The 17,384-nt window shown below is 38.2% G+C and overlaps 1 protein-coding gene across 1 annotated transcript in view; it reads right to left on the bottom strand.

The window, feature by feature from the left end:
- Positions 1 to 3,248: 3,248 nt before the first annotated feature.
- Positions 3,249 to 17,384, bottom strand: part of ssp3 (short spindle 3) — a 34,658-nt gene continuing 20,522 nt past the window's right edge. The window contains exons 7-11 of the mRNA XM_070213997.1: positions 8,942 to 9,087; positions 8,739 to 8,831; positions 8,393 to 8,484; positions 4,104 to 4,430; positions 3,249 to 3,853 (exon numbers count right to left, since the gene is read on the bottom strand). Of these exons, the coding sequence (XP_070070098.1) occupies positions 3,728 to 3,853; positions 4,104 to 4,430; positions 8,393 to 8,484; positions 8,739 to 8,831; positions 8,942 to 9,087 (784 nt within the window). The 3' untranslated portion in view covers positions 3,249 to 3,727. The remainder of the gene's footprint in view (positions 3,854 to 4,103; positions 4,431 to 8,392; positions 8,485 to 8,738; positions 8,832 to 8,941; positions 9,088 to 17,384) is intronic.

Genomic DNA, 17,384 nt, shown 5'->3' with positions numbered 1-17,384 from the left:
ATTATAATGTAAATTCAATGAAATATTTCCTGTGTATTCCTAAGCCTTGACGCTTCGCTGCCTTTGAGGGCACAATTCAGTTGAGTTGAGTTTATTCCAGTCGGGTCTGGTTGAGTTATACGTGCAAATGAGCATCGGCAAAGCCGCTTAAGGACATTGTCCGTGGACGGGACTTGGCAACAGGAGCTTAGGCCACTGCGCTTCGCTGATTTTGAATGGGAAAGGCTGTTCTGTTCCTGCCCCTTATTCGTTGCCCCTCCTCCGAATATCCTGCGTGTGTTACATAATTTACCGTTGCTGCAAACATTTCCGCTGAATTTGAGGCGAGCACGCAACCAAGTCCAGGATATTTCTTTATAATCAGCTGGGTGTCATCATAAGGTCATCACGCAATACCATTGTTGCTCACATCATTTGTCCGCTTAGTCCGGGAATAAAAAGTCGGAAAGTCAACCCCCCGCTCGGTTCTTTGAGTCCTGCGCTCCCGGATCCTGAAGTCTTATCGGACACCATGCATCGCGCATAATGTGCACGGGGCACGTCAGGATTCTAGAATCTACATGACCAAGTTTCCAACCCAGCCTGCACAGGACACAAATTTGTGTGAATATATTTTACTGAAGATCGTTTCGTTATTATTTGTTACAAAGATATTTTAAACATAGATCCACAGGGGGACTTGCGAGTTAATCACTCCCCTCTCGGATGAAAAGTGAAAGGGAATTTGGTATTTAAAAAGTATGAAACAAAATATGTATTCTGCATTAAAATATATGCTAAAATGTGTTGCCTCCGGAATAAGGTGTTTTTTAAAAACGACAGGTACAACAACTTAATTTTTTTACTGTGCAAAGGAAACAAATTGAACAAGGAGCGAAAAAAAAGCAGCGGCCGTCGGCTAACCATAGTAAACAAATTAGGAGCGTATCCTGACCGGAAGTTCAGGCGCAACAAAAATAAAAATACTAAAACAAATCAGACGCAATAAAAAAAAAATGGACAGTCAGGATGGGTCAACTTTCCCTTTTTTGTGATTTCCTTTTTATACCCTTTTCGTTTGAGTGTACAATCATTTTTAGATCAAAGGTTTCAATACAGAATAAGCAAATTTCTACACCTGTATTTTTCCATAAAACAAAACAAAAAATGTTAGAAAAATTATTACTTAATTGCAAAATTCTGTGGACAAAATAAGACGCCTATTTAGGGTATTACAATTTACGGTTTACAACTTTTTCCAATATTCTTGTTTTCCGTTCGTCTTCTTCTGTGTTCCTTTGGTCAACATATTTTGTGTGGTCGTCGGAAATTTGTTTGTCCTGGCCGCGCCTGTAAATCAGTTGGCTTGCTGCGCCTCTTTAAGTTGCAATTAACTTTTTGGCTGCTTAAAGCTGACCAGAGCGAAAACCCTCCCTTAAAGTTAGCGGCCTTATGAGGCCACTGCACGCAACATCAGCGCACACTTTTTCATTTTAATTGCCCCTCACTATGCTAAACTAATCTACACAAAACGCAGCTCCCTTGGGGGTGACTTCTATACCGTTTCGATACTACAGTCAGTCGGTCATAATTTTGATTGAGAAGGTGAAATTGGTATTTTGTGATATATTGACATTGCCGCTCAGCGATGTCGTCTGCTTAGTCACTTGCAGCAATTAGTGGAGTGGACAGTTGGACAGTGGGAGTCGTGGCATCTACATAGCAATTATGACTTTTTATGGATAGTGGATGGATGGATGGATAGCTGGAAGGGTTGATTGACGCACTTTCATTTACGGCAAGTCCACCCACACTCACTCCATATTCAGCCCTTCTGCTACTGTAACTGCCCCACACTTACACGAATATGTTCTATTCTTTGTGCCCAAGCACTTGGCTTCTGCTAACACCAATTTGTTCATTGCTTTTCCGGGCTTCAAATTAAAAATGATGTTTGACAAAAAAAAGAGGAAAATAAAGCAGCCAAAACAGGAGACTTGATGAACATGGGGTTGTATTTATAAGAACAAAGATTACCCTACAATTGAGTAAATTTTTTTAAAATTATATTAGTAGTAAGTTCTTAAATTTGCTAACCACTTTATAAAGACGAATCTTGTAAATTTTTTTCGACTTTAAAAAAAATAGCAAAGCTCAGACTTTTAATTACTATTTTAAGGCAAGGATTGCAGATTTAATTTAAGTGGAAATATACAGTTTGAGCTGCTATACAGTTCAACAATCGTTAATTTCAAAAGGTCCAATAAACTTCTCACTCAAAACCAAGGATATTCCAGGATATGCGCTGCATATTGTCCCCATTTGATTGTGCAACTGTTCAGCGCTGACGCATTTTATTTCAAGTTGAGTGACTTCAATCTGTCGCCAGAGAGAAAGAGTCTTGAGGCCTTTTATTATTATTATGCTTGTTGTCGTTGTTCGAGTTCTTTCAATTTGGCAAAATAAAAAAAGCGAGGGTCTGGCCAGGGGTTGTGCATATGGCAGCATTAAAAAACCCACACGTACAATGTCCAAAGAAATTAGATGTCGTCGGTTGCCGCTGCTTTTCTCTGCTATGTTTGCTCCCACCGTGTGACATACATAATTCCGGGCTAGGTGCAACAACAAGGACAATCGAGACAATGGCCAGCCCAACACATCCTCCAGCCCCCCGGATCCTTGCCACGCCCCCGCTCCAGTCAGCAGGACAAAGGGACATTGCGCGATGTCTCAGCGTTGCCGACACTGATGAGTTTTGCCTTTGTTTCGCTTACAAAACCCCAAACGCCCCCTCTGGACCACGCCCACAAATGATTAAGGCACATTATTTTTGTCGTTTTTAATTTGTTGTTTTTTCGGGGGAGAGAAAGGAATTGCCAGGTCTCGGTTTCATTGTCTGCAGCACTTCAAACGTAAGAGGAAAACGCTGATCTGCCTGGCTGAGGAAAATGTAAAAAAATTACATGTTAGAACATAAAGAACTTTATCTGAATTATGAAATAACAAATTGCGGATTATCTAATTTTTTAAAGTTTTTGACGAAAAGAAACATATAGATTTGTTTAAAATAATGTTGATGCTGATCAAGAATTTACATATTTTGTGGGGTCGGAAATATCTCCTTTACTGCTCTCCCAGCCCAGACCTGAATATTTACGGAAAAACATTTATTATTTAATTTTTTAATTCTTTACTTCAGTTTTATTTTATTATACTGTTTTTGCACAAAACGTTGATGTCTATAAAAATACATTAGGTAGTTTAGTTAGGCCTTTTTTCCCATTCGTGTTTGTAAGTGTGTTATTCTGCGCAAAAAGCGTTAATTAGTTCGATAACTGAGAATTTGCCGTGTTTGTAAGTGAGTTCGATACAAGCGTTAAATTAAAGTTAATACTTTGCATTAAACATAAGCTACAATGAATATATGTATGCTATAGATATATGGATATATAATCTCTGCGAGTTCGACTTGTTGTGAATGTGTTTTAGCGAATGTGTGAGAGTGAGTGAGATGAAGTGATTGTTTAGTAAACTAGTTTAAATTAACGTTTAAGATTATATAAATTATATTAAAAATATTTTGTTTGTGACTTCAGCTTTCGATTTCCAATTATCCAGTTGTTCATCTCCTTGCGAATGTTTCAAGTTCTGTATTTTTGCTCTTTGCTTTAGTTATTTTAATTTTCTTTGAAAATAATATCACTTTGAGAGTTGAGACTTCGAGTTTAAGGATCCATCTGTAAGACAGCTACAGAGCCTGTGCCTGCGGATTACTATTATTACCGGGGCTGATTTTGTCTTTGGTGCGACTATTTATCAGTTTAATGACGCTGTTTCTTTGGGCGACCTCTGATTTGCTATACTCATCTATGAACTGAAAGGACATTTAAAAGAAATTTTATAAATTAAAATAATAATAGACCTTATTTCAAGCAGTGTTTACATAGGGTTATCAAAAATAAAATATCAAAATCACTTATAACTTTTTTATTAAGTTAAAGTTGTCTCAATTATACTCCCAAAGCAAAAGCAAAACGACAACAAAAAATCATGAAAAAGGGCTTGTTCTTTGGCCCAAATCCGAAATAAAAACATTTTTACTATTTAATTTATTTTTCACTTACCGCCAAATCGAAGTCCTTGCAGAGTAGCTCCCTAGCAGGCACATTTCCAAAGGAAACAGTGACCAAAAAGGGATAAATCACAGGATTAAACTGGGTCGGCATCTTGGCCAGGTTCTTGAAGATCACGGCAAACGGTTCCGATATCAGCAGGTCCTGATGCCTCCGATTGTTGACACAGAAAAAGGCCAGCGAAGCGATAAGGTCAATCAGCATTGGGGTGCTCTCGCTGTTCTTCACCCACTGGGCATTCGCCACACTAAAGTTCAGGATGAGGCTCATCACATCCAACAGCTTCAGCGACAAAGGACCCTCCACAGTCAATGCCTCCTGAAAATACAAAAAAAAATATATTTAATTGGCAACACACAACAATGGAAAAATAACCGAAACCGAAATCACTGAGCAAATGTTTTAATTAAGTCAAAGCAAATATCAAAAGAGTGCCACTTGTTTAGGGCAGGAAATGAAGGGCCGGCACGTCCTGCGGCCCGAATGTTTATATTCCTGGCTATATATTTGCGTGTTATTTGCATAAGGGACTCGCTGAACGAACCAGAGAGCGCTTCTAATTTGTTTGCCCTGGCAGGCCAAAACCCGAAACTCGATTCAACAACTGAAACAGGCAACTTGTTCGAGGACGAGGACGAGTACGAGCACTAAGCAAATATTTAGCCAAACAATTGACATGCCTGGCTGGCTAGAACAACGCCTCCTCACTTTTCCGACCCTGGCAGTTTATGAGCGAGCGGCAAGGATTTTCCAGCCGGAAACGAAAAAAAGAAATAAAGCGGCGGAGCGATTGAAATTGCGTGGGCCTCGGATTGGCTTGGGTTAAACTTGAAAATTTCATTTTACAAAGTCAATATTTACGCAAAAACAAGCGCTGCCTCTGAAGCGACTCTCGAAAATTGAGTTTGCTGATTAAAACCGAATCAAATTATTTGCCAAAAACGGAGCAACCGCCCCTCGCCCTCGCCCAAAAAGTTGATGATGAGCAACCGAAACCCTTATCTATTTTTGTGGTAATTTAAAACAAATAGCTCTAATCCCAGTGCAATTCGGGGTTGGAGCTTTCGGCAGCGGCAAAGTTTGTCTAGCAAATTAGTTTGTCAAGTGCGTAGACTTGCCTGCCACAGCCTGCATCTGTTAAATATTGACACGTGCAACAGACGCACACTCGAAAACTCAGATAACCGGATAGAGATACACAGGAAATTAAAATACAGATGCGGCACTCTACTAAAAAGGAGTCCCAAATTAGCCATTTGTTAACGGTTTAAAAAGTCAAAGGTACAATGTATAAAAGTATTTTTAAATATATCTGAAATATTTAGCTCATAAATTTATGGGAGTCCTGTTTAAATTGGAAGAATATACAACATTATTTAGTTTAAGATTATCTTTATTTTATTAATCTACACCCAAAAAAAACTTGATGTGAAACGTTGACCGACTTGATGTTATTTGGTGTAAATTTTGACTTGATGTGCTCGAATGATAAAAACGATATGCGTATGTATAAATACCAAAAATTTACCATGCGCATATCGATTTGATTCCGCCTTGTTTTTTTGTGTGTAGTTGCATATAATAAGCAATTACACAAACTTATCCCATCAGCATTCAATATTTTTCTAGTGCATTCAAAGAGATCCAGAGGTACAGATCTGCCAGGCTGAGTCCCAGTTAGTTTCACGAATTGCAGTACTCCTATATTCCGTTTCATTGGCGCGGTTTTTGGCTGCCAACCGAACTTTACCCATCGCATCTCCAGTCGGTTCGTTTCGTTACGGTTGGCATAAATATTTTAGGCCACGCCAAGACGACTGCCGACATTTGCCCCAAGTAAAGTGTCAAAATATTTGCGTATGCCACCCATCCTCTATTTTATCCTGACCCCATCACCATCACCACCCCCACCATCGTGCCATTTTGCTGATTTTCACCTCTGAATTTCTCGCAGGTACACGAGTACAGAGCGAAATGTCATCGCGGTTCAATGGCGTTTGCCTCATGTTGTGTTTGTCATTTGGCGCTGTGTTGTCTGTTAAGCAAATGTCACTCTGCCCTGACTCTGACTCTATGCATTTTCCCCAAACCAACCGAAGCCCACTCCTCCGGAAAATCCCACCCCACAAAATACACAATTCTCGTGGCTGTCATGACATTTGGCAATATGCAAATCACTCTGTCGAAATTCACTCGCAGATTGCAAGCCGCAGCGATTGCAAAGTTTTAAACGTCTGCACTAACTTTTCCTCGTGTTTTTTCACCCGCTATTGTTGTTGTTGTTGTTGTTGCCGATTTTCTCAATTTTCGCCAGGCGATTTCACGTTCGACAAAGTTTAGAAGAGCAAAGCAAAGAAAAGCCAAGCGCGTACACATATACCACCAGCAAAAACAAGAGCACCATCAACGGGAAAAAATAAAACAGAAGAGGAGAAATTCTAATGAAATTTTCTCTGGTCCTCGCTGCTTGAGCAGAAAAAATCAAGACACAGTGGATGGAAACTGGTTAGGAAATGTTAGATTTAAAAGAACTACGAGAACTAAAAGAACTTTTAATTATCTACCAGACAGATTCGAATAAACTTAATGTATAAAAGATTATAAGTTGTTTACCAAATCGTATATTATAATCGATTTTATATATACCCTTGCATAAAATATAATGATTTCGTTGAAAAGTTTTCAAACGCCGTAAAGGATACGTTGCCGATCCTATAAACTATATATATTCCTGAATATCCTATCTAGTCGCGTCAAACCATGTTTTTTCAGTTTTTCGGGTTTACACTTTCAAAAAAGTCTTATTTCTTTTGCAGCTAGTACATAAGTCGGAACGATCCGGACAACTATAAGCTTTCACAGGAATAATCAAAAAATTAATGGGAGGACAATTTAAACAAAATTATAGCCTAGGGGTTTTTATACCATTGCCGATTGATTCAAAGGGAAAAGCACTTTAAGGCATTCATCGAAATAATAAAGTAATATTTAAGTCATAACAAATTATTGAAAAAATATATTATTTAAAATTTTTATTTCATGGATTACAGCATGGTAACCAGTAATCTTAGAAATGATTGACTTCAGATAACTTAATCTTTGCAGTTTTTCCAAAAACTCTAGCCACTGCACTATGGGAAAAAAGTCTATTTTTTTGGCATAAACTCTAGTTTTAGAGATACAACTTAGAAATTTTGTATATATACTATTAAGATAAAGCTGTAATTTCGGTTTTTGTTGCTTTTTGAATCGGACCATTGTTTTTATCCACCGCCCACGCCGCATATTCAAATTAATTGGCAGGGATTTTAAAAAATTTGTATTTGTATTGGTAAGACGGTAAAATAATTTCGGTTTACGTTAATTTTTAAAATTTGTCAAAAAAAAAAAATTGGTGTCATGTACAAGAAAAGTGAAATATTATCTTAGAGCAGATGCCAATTTTAGCTTTAACGGGGGTCCAGCTTCTTTATATTTGAGTCCTTTGCAGCCAGGATTTTCACTTGACTTGTCCCTTTCCATGAATTCAATTTTTAAGATTAATGAAAGCCAGTTAGATTGTTTTTTTATTTAAAAAAATATTTTTTTTATGTTTATAAGTTGCTGGATTTAAGTCATTTTTTTAAGAAACGTGCAAAAAGTTGCAAAAATGATTAGTTTTGCGATATTAAGGATACATTTGGTAATAACTTTGCGTTTTTACCTTTTTGCAACTTTGTGCCATTTATAAGTTGTACACCACGGAACACAAACAAACTTGTTAGTTTTAAGCTAAAAAGATACACATTTAAAACAGTTCACAGTTGGACAACAAGCCACAATAATCAAAACATGTAATCTAAGATACATTTATAAATACCTTTGCTACGATTTGACATGATCAGAAATAATAAACCATTTTGTTGCTCCACAAAATAAGCACTGAAAGTTTGCAAAGATTTTTCACTAATTTACGCACACAACAAAGTCAATCAAACAGCTGACTTTGTTCGTTTATCAACCTTATAGTGTTGCTAGTAAAAAATCTTAGATAACTGTTCTTGGGTAATTAGGGTATGTAAATTCACAAAATATATTTTATTTTTAAAAATAATTTGTAAAATAAGTTGATTTTATGCCAACAAAATTGACTTTTTTCCCATAGTGCACTGTGCGTTCGTATTGAGTTTAAGGGCTGACTGACTTTTTGATTTGTTTAAACGGCGACGCACAACGTTCGACGTTTGTCGTTTGCCTTCGAAACTCCCAAGAATCCCTCTCCCGTGGAAAGGCAAACTCACCTGGAAAGTGTTCACATCCAGCGAGGCCAGGGACACGTAAAGATGAAAAGTCGATGCTGCCAAGGCGGTCGTGCGCGGTGGAATGCATTCACCTGCAAAAACAGAACATAAAAACACAAAAAAAAGAGTCAGAAAAAAGAATGAAATGCGGATGAGCAGCGATAGCGGATATTCCCTCATAAAACATTAGAGGTTTACGGAAAAATCAAAACTAATTTCCGCCTTTGCGAGGATATCACGTTGCGTGGGTTGTTTGTGAAGAGCATTGAAATCTAATTAGCACCTCCCCTACCACTACTTCTCGTCAACAATTTTCAGCTACTGTTTTAGTTCAGTTAAAACTCACCCACTGGCATAACGCTGCCGTAGAGCATCGATACGGTTCCAAAGAGCTCCGTGGACTTGGCAGCGCTCAGCAAACGTGTCGGATCGGCAGGACCTTTCCAAAGAGGATAAAGAAACGAATTATCAAAGATCTTCTGGTGTATTTACTCTCAACCAGGTGTGACTTCTGCTGCGAAACAGGAGCTGGCTAATATGATGACTCACCTGGCTGGCAAACATCAAGGAATCGGGACAGGAAGCCCAAGGTGGTCAACAGACCCAGCATCACACTTTTGTTGCCTTCGATGGACTCCCGAACCTTCTGAATGCGTCGGGAAAGAATCTCTATCAGGCCCGTAATCACAGCCAAGCTAAAAAGAAAGAACAACAAAATTAATCAGAAATATATCACCAGTTAACTATTTATCTTATCCAATTAACTGGTATAAACCATATACACAAAAAAAAAGATCGGGATCAAATAGATATGTGCATGGTAAATTTCTTATGGCATACCGAATTCTCTTTCTCTCTCGGAGATTCTCTCTAATTTACGTGAGTGGGAGGGAAAACAACTAATTATCTCAATTCGAAATAAGTCAAAATTGATATGCAACGATGATCGATTTGATGTTATGTGGCATGTTATGTGGCATCAAATCGATCATCGTTGCATATCAATTTTTTTGGGTGTAACTAATGTGATTAAAATATTCCTTATTAAATAAATCTCCATTCAAAGCGAGAATTAACTGAAGGATCTTTGACTCTCCCAAACAATTGTAATGCCTTACAGCGATAACATCCTATTCAACCTCAATCATTCGTCCATTTTCTTGTTGTTTGCCCCGTGGTTTCCCGTGTCCATATGTTGCTAGTTCTGTTGGTCTATCCCCTCGGCACTTTCTACCCTTTCAACTAGCTACCTTTTGGTCCAGGACATTCCACACTTGTTAATCGCCGGGAGCGTTCAAAGGCACGGGGTAAAATCACGGTTGCCCGACAATAGAACCCCTGACCATGTGTCATTTGAAAGCGATTTAAATTCATACTCCCCACTCGCAAACAACAAGTTATCCCCGCCTCGTCCGCAGAATCCCCTCTTCATCCCGAGTAATCAACGGGCAAATGACATTTCATTTGCTCTCGTGGCAAGGTGTTTCCATTCACATATCGAGGGGACCAGACTAGTGTGTCCTGTTTAACCTCCGAGTGAACATTAACATGTCCTTGCTCTGGCTGCTGATGCTGTTGCCTGTTGTCATTGTCAGCGCAAATCTGTTTTGATTTTAATCCAGCTTATGCGAGCCCGAAATGCCGAAATGCATGCCCATGGTCCTGCAGGACCTCTGTTACCTCCTGCTTCCGTGTACCTCCCTCGTCCTGTCCTGTAAATTATTGTTCAACGAACTGTGCTGCTCATTGACGATACACTATAAAAATTTTTGGTATGAAAAGTAATTCCATCTGTTACTACATTTGAATTAAAAAAGTAAACGAATTTGTTAAAAGAATAAATAAAAAATAATATCAACAAAATTTAATGGGTAATAGCTTTGATTAAATAGTAAATCGAATTAGAAATTAAAAATTTTTAATTAGGCCAAAAATAATTTCCAGTGTGCCCAAATCCGCTGCTGCTACTGCTTTATGCTGCCGATTATTCGCCTTAAGTGCCGAAATCAATGCACACAAATTCCCAAATTACAAGCGCCCGTGAAAAGGACATTTTCCAATCTAAAAAGGAGAGGGAACAATTTTTGTTTCTTGTAAAAAAAAGAAATTTTCCAGCCCTGCAAAGGGGTTGTAATTTTTTCTTGGCAATTGCAACTATTTTGTTTATTAAACAAGAGAGACAGAGCTTGAGTTAAGTAGCGTGTGCATTTGACACTTGTTAAAATATTTGCGCCTGTCCCGCACACACATTAACACTCACACACACACACACACTCAAGGGAGGTCCTTGATGATTAAAAGGGGGTGGAGATGAGGGGATGATGTGCCTGCAACTGTCGCGCGTATTTAGCGAACGTGTTTTCACAACTAACAAGGATGTTAATTTTTTTTTCCTGCTGGGGATTCTTATTTTTATTTCGAGCTTTGCACCAAATGCCTTTTCACACCCGAAAAAGTCCTGTCTGGGTGTCCTGCCAGTGGTTTACCCCCTCGACAACCATTTTCGCCCAGTGTTGTCGCATTTTATTTTTATTTTGTCGCCATCGTCGCTGCTGCTGCTGCTTTTGGCTGCTGTTTATTTTACGGCACTGACGATTATTTCCTGTCCGGGGTCCGGGGACCAGAGTCCTTGGTCCTGGGAAAGGAAACCTCGGCCACATCCGATACGTCTCTGGCCCGGGTGTTGGCCATTTTGTGTTTGGATTGATGCGACCAACGAACTAAATACTTTCCACAGGCGAAACTCGGGCCAGGACACATGACAAACGATGACAGTTCACTGACGGAAGGGGGCGGGTCACCCACAGACTCGGGGTAAAAGCATCCTTCATGCTCCGTGCTGGCTTTGTGCTTGTTGGTTTAAGAAAATTATTAAGGATATTTTTGTGGTGCTGATGAGTTTGCCGAGTACTTTTTGTCCAGCAGCCCGTGCAGAAGGGGGGATGGTGGGGGCGGTGGGTCGGATTGACCAACCAGGAGAGCAAACATCGTGTGGGTTGTCCCTGCGTCCGGGTGTCCTCATGTCCGCCTGTCTGCCCTAAGTGTCCTGTGTGCGATGCGAGGCACAAATAGCAAAACAGGAAGCTCAAGTATGTTTACAGTTGACAACGCCAGAAACGCTGTGGGGATATCAGCATGGGATCAGCAGGGATGTGCCTTTGGCTATATTTTCAGATTTATGCTCAGACATTTTTCGAAGTAACACAGTAAGTGGGTAAACTTTTTCAATTTATATTTAATTTTAATTATTTTGTTGAAGAAAATAAATGTAAAATCTTTTTTGACTATATTTCATACTTAAAGTTTAATTATCCCTCTCAATGCCATAATTTGGAACTATTTAAAAATATTTCGTACAAAAAACTTGAAAGTCCCAACTCTAAAAAAAATCTTAACTACCATTACGCTGGAACTATTCTAAAATGTATTGCAAAATTAATTTTAAAGTTAAAATTTTTAAATTTTAAAGTAATTATAATTCTAGTAAATATATTTCTTCTTCTTAATAAAGATTCATGTGTTTTAACAAATGTTTAAAAGGTTCTTTTATTTCAATACAACGAAATAAAAACCACCCAGATTTTATCCTAAGATTTTTAACCTCCTTTTAGATAATGCTGAACTTAAGAATTACTTTAATTTTATTAAGTATCTTAAGCTAGGAGCACAGATCCAGATTTAGAAGAGCGGGAGTTTGGGACTCATCCTGGCAACGGCACGTAGTCCTTGCTGCTTTGTTTGTCTCCCCAGCGTGCGTGTGTGTGTGTGTGTGCTAGCGTTTGAGTAATGGACGCTTTTATTTGGGAACAGGACTTCTGGCTGTGTCAAAAGGGGTCAAAATGGATTTTTCGGCCATATAAAAATTGCTGCTGGCCGTGTTTGCTTTTCGACGCTGCTACTGCTGCTGCTTTCGTGGCCAACGAAATTCTCTGAATCCTGCGGCAGGACATTGTCATGGCATATCAATCACTCATTTATAGAATGTTATAGATCTGTGTATGTTTATGGCTGGCCACTTAAATAGCAGAAATCTGTATGCCATTCATTTGTATTGCAAACACCGAACGATAAATGAACTCCTTTGTTGATGACTCGCTTTCGTTTATCACTATGGACGGCAGTCCATGTAGTGACGAAGCGCACCAGGAGAGTGTGCGAAGGCGACTACTATTATATAGCCGCAAAATTGAAAATCTGCTGTGATAGTCCGATCGTAATGAGTAATACACCAATCGAAAGGTATTGCAAAAACTTAAAGGATTGCATACCAAGACTTTAAGAAAATCAATTGGCTTGGGAGAGAGAGCGGTGAAAGTGAAAAAGTGAAAATTTCGAAATTTGGAGCTGTTGGGGCCGGTGGGGATAAATGCCCCCTCGCAATGTTTTAGTTGTATTCCTTTTGAAAATACCCGTCGAATGAGGGGTCATTTGTCAAAATCCGACGCTCCGTTCAAAAGTTATAGCCAAAATAAGATTTTCTTCTTCTTCCCAAAATGAAAATTTAATTCTGTTTGTCAGTTTGTCCACTTGTCCACTTGTCCACTTGTCCACTTGTCCACTTGTCCACTTGTCCACTTGTCCAAAATATGTTTTTTAAGTTCTGAAAATTTGATATGACGTTTATCACATCGATATAAAAAACTTTTGTTCTACCACTTTTGGAAAAACTCGCTAGTTTAGCGGGAAAACAGCTATAAATAGCTAAAATTCGGAAAACCGTAACTTCTATACTACTAAAGCTACAGACTTGTGCTGCATCTTGTTTGAAAGGTATTTTTAAATGCTATAAACTCCTTCTATATGCAATTTGTGTAAATGTAATAATTAAAAAGATATGAACAAAAGACAATTTTTTGAAACTTTTTTTTTAGCTTTTTTTTATTTTTCTCAAAAACGGCTCTAACGATTTCCTTGAAACCTTTAAACTGTATAGCCCTTGAGATTCCTTAAATTTTGGTATATAACACATTACTGTAAAAAGTCACGTTTAAAAGTTATTTTTATACGAAAATAGCCACTTTTGGCAGCTCGAACAACTAAAGCTTCTTGAGTATTGAATTTTGTGTGAGGGTATCCGAACTGTATTTTAGGGTCATGGAATCAGTAAATTTGCACTTAAGAGTTCCATATAGGAATCTTTTGTTCTACGACTTTTGGAAAAAGCCGCTACTTTAGCGGGAAAAAAGCTAAAAATGGCTAAATTTCGTTAGTTTGTAAGTTCTACACTACTAAAGGTACAGACATGTGCCATACCTCGTTTAAAAGGTATTTTGAAATACTTTTTAACTTAATTTGTTTAAATACAATGGCTTACAAATTATGATTGACCAATTTAAATTTAAATGTATATATTAGCTCCTATGAGAGCAAATGTAAACAAACAAAAACTTCTGATATCAAATAAAAACACCTCTTAACGAGGTAAAAAACTAGTGACGATCGCACCTTCAACATACAAAAGTTCTGATATCAACATTTGTGACGAAAAATTATTACACTCGTCATTAAATAGACTTTCTAATATTTTTTCATTCGGCACGCTGCAATAGAAAATGCCTGTGAAGGGAAAAAGGCTGGAATAGTCTGCTAGGGCGGGCCGAATGAGAAAATATTAGAAAGTCTATTTAATGACGAGTGTAATAATTTTTCGTCACAAATGTTGATATCAGAACTTTTGTATGTTGAAGGTGCGATCGTCACTAGTTTTTTACCTCGTTAAGAGGTGTTTTTATTTGATTATGATAAATCACACAGAAAATAATGAACAGAGAGTGAGGTTTTGTTTGATATTTTTAGTGTTTGTAATCAGCACTCGCTTAATTGAAATCAAAACATCAAGCAAACCGAAATGTATTTGGACAACAATTTCTCTTTCAGACTCTCTTTTCACAGAAAAAAAAAATAATAATAAATAAAACAAAGAAACCCAATGGTTTGAGAGGGACTTGCACTTGAATATCCAAAAGCTGCCAAATGGATGCAATGTCACAATTCTCGGGATCGCACACACTCCTCTCGAATGCCACTGGTATTTGCTTACAAACATTTAGCAGCATTTTATGGACGAACGTATCTGAATCTTTTGCTAATCGGTTTTTGCATTTTGAGCACACTTAATGCTAGACGCGTGCTGCTCATTAGCATATGAAAGAATTATATTGCCATTGTCGGCGGGCTTTCAAACAAAATTTGCACTGCACGTGGCATTTCGAACGAATGGACAAGCGATTTTAAAACTGTTTATGGGATTGGTGGCTAAATGTTGGGCTTGAAATGGTGAATATTCTAACGAAATCTTTGTTTTGCCAGATTAAAAAGCTGACAAACAAATTAAGCAAATTACATTTAAATCAAAGGTTTTTAAACATGTTATCTTAATGCCTGCACATAAGTCTATCGTGTGTTAATTTAATTTATTATATTAGTTGCCAAACTGGAGGATTTTTATTAAGAGTATTAGCTGTATTCAATTATTTCAATTCAAAGCTCACATGGCTTTTAATTAGATTTTGCAAATCATGCAAGTAATACCAATAGAATTCTTCTTTACAAATTCGTATGTTTTTCATTTACCCAAAAATGATTAGCCCATTTTTAACCCCACAGCATTCTGTGTTTTCACAACCAAATCTGCTTAGCAGCTTTCGCAGTAATTCAATTTGAACACGAATCATTGAAATTCATCAGATTCAAATTCATTCAATCAAGTAAAGTCAACAACGGAGGCTGGAAAAATGCCAGCTGGCTGCCATTCTGCACCCGAGAATCCACATATAGAAACCAATCCGTATCCGAACCCGATTCACATTCAGATTTAGATTCAGGTCAGAGGCATGTGCATAAAACTCAACGCCTTGCGGTGGGCCTAAAACAACATTAGGAATTTCGAAATTCGATTGTAGCAGGGGCAGGCAAAACAAGCGACACACACGGATCGAAAGGTGTTAAATGAAAACTAAACCGGAAAAAAAGAAAGCAGGGAAAGGTAGCTTGTAGCTACCCCTTAATTTTCCGCAGTGAGCCGCACGAGCCGGAGTTGATTAAAATGCAATTTCAAATTGTTTTCTCTGCCGGTTGGTTGTCAGCACTTGATTAAGAGCAACTGTTTCTTTTCGGAGGGTTAAAACTGTCGCTTCTGCGCCTTGCTACTCCGAAAGGCAGCCTGGGGCTACCCTATTCGGGTGTCATGTCAAAACAATGCAACTCGAGTCGCAGCTTTAGGGGTAGCAATCGGCAGTCAAACAGCCGGCAAGAGTCGAGAGCTCTGATTGCCCACAAGTGGCTGAGAGGACCCAGAATAACTGAAGCAACCCTCGGTGGAAAATAATGTAAACTGAATAAAACCAAGGTAGGCTACAGTATAAATATAGGTAGGAATCTTAGGAACTGCATCCAAAAATCTTGATATTAAACGATGATCAATTTGGTATCAATTTAGACAAGATATGCGGCATATCGATTCGATATGCTCGGAATGTAATCATCATGATTTTTCTCCCTCCCACTTATGCAACCTTAAAAGCTTTCCCTATCTATTTCGAATTAAGAGAATTAGTTATTCTCGCTCCTACTCGAATTTATTTCAATTCATAATAAACGCATTTTAGTGTGACCAAATGTGTCAGAAAAGTTCTAAAGTGAAATTCTATATTTGAGAAACTGTACAAAACTAAATTTCATAACCTTTTTTTCGGCGGGTGCATGGCATCCATTGACGATGCCAAAAATTACACAACACCTGGTACCGGCTTTGGCAGCCAACTTTGTTGGCCATGTTTATGCATTAGAGCGCGTGTAAAATAATTTCAGGCAGCAAGTTGGGCGACTCCTTTATGGCCATAAAGGGAGTCGATGGCCAAGGGAGGTGAAGGGATTGTTGTACCGCGGGGGAGGGTGAACTTTTAATGGGCGACGCGAAAAATGTGGGCATGTGGAGTTAAGTAGCATTATCAGTGGGCGAGAGCAGGGACGTCGTTATCATTAAGAGCCACCAACAGTGTGACATCATCATCATCATCATTTTATCATCATAATTATAGCGCTTACTAGGGCAGCACGTACAGCAGCTGTCACTGAAACAGTGGCAAGGGGGATATATTTATTACATAAATCTCGGGCTCGACTAAGACAATTCGTCATGTCACACGGATTTGCCACTCGGAGATCTCAATTGTGGCTAATGGAGCAGCGGCTCTGAATAGTAGTCCAGTCCTCTTATGAATTTCAATTGTCGGTCGGTGATCCCTCTCACCTACTGTGATTATCCACACAGAAAACATTTTATCGTCTTAAGGAAATGTATTAATTTAATTTTAAAGAAAAATAAAAATCAATGTAAAATAGGGTAATTTCTATCCTATTTTATATCAATGAAAAGGCGATATAATTAATGTCAAATTTACGATTCAAACATTTAATAAAAAGTAAAAAAATTCTGTTTTAAAATAGGAACCTTAGTTTTTTTTGAAAAAATATTGTAAAAAAAGATAAACATAATCTTTATACATATCAAAATGATATGAAAAACTAGATCTTTAAAAAGTATTAAATAAACACGCACATATCAAACTAATCTTTTGTCAATTTATTTTCTGTGTAGACAGAAATACCTCTGAAAACTTGAGATTTAAATGTTATAATAAATTGAATACCAAGTATTTTAGTTAACGTACATCCCACCATATTTAAGAGCCACCACCGAATTGAACAGAGATTTTTACATTATTTCTCTGTGTATGTTTACATTACTAATATGAAACGCCTCCAACAACAATAATCACATCAACGGGAGTTGGGACGTGACTCTCTAATGCCCAGCAAGGGTTCCCATTCGCTGGCAGGAGGTCTCCTTTCGTCCTGCATGTCCTTTTGCCACTTCGGACATCCTGCGGTGCTAATAACCCACTTACTTAGACTTATCCCTTTGTTGAAAGAGGGCAGAACAGCGAAAGGAAGAGGGCCAAATTCTACGCTGCCCATCAATTATTGCCCG

This window comes from Drosophila takahashii, chromosome 2L (assembly GCF_030179915.1).
Source record: "Drosophila takahashii strain IR98-3 E-12201 chromosome 2L, DtakHiC1v2, whole genome shotgun sequence".
Classification (NCBI taxonomy): Eukaryota; Metazoa; Arthropoda; class Insecta; order Diptera; family Drosophilidae; genus Drosophila; species Drosophila takahashii.
This window is presented reverse-complemented; position numbering and strand designations above follow the sequence as displayed.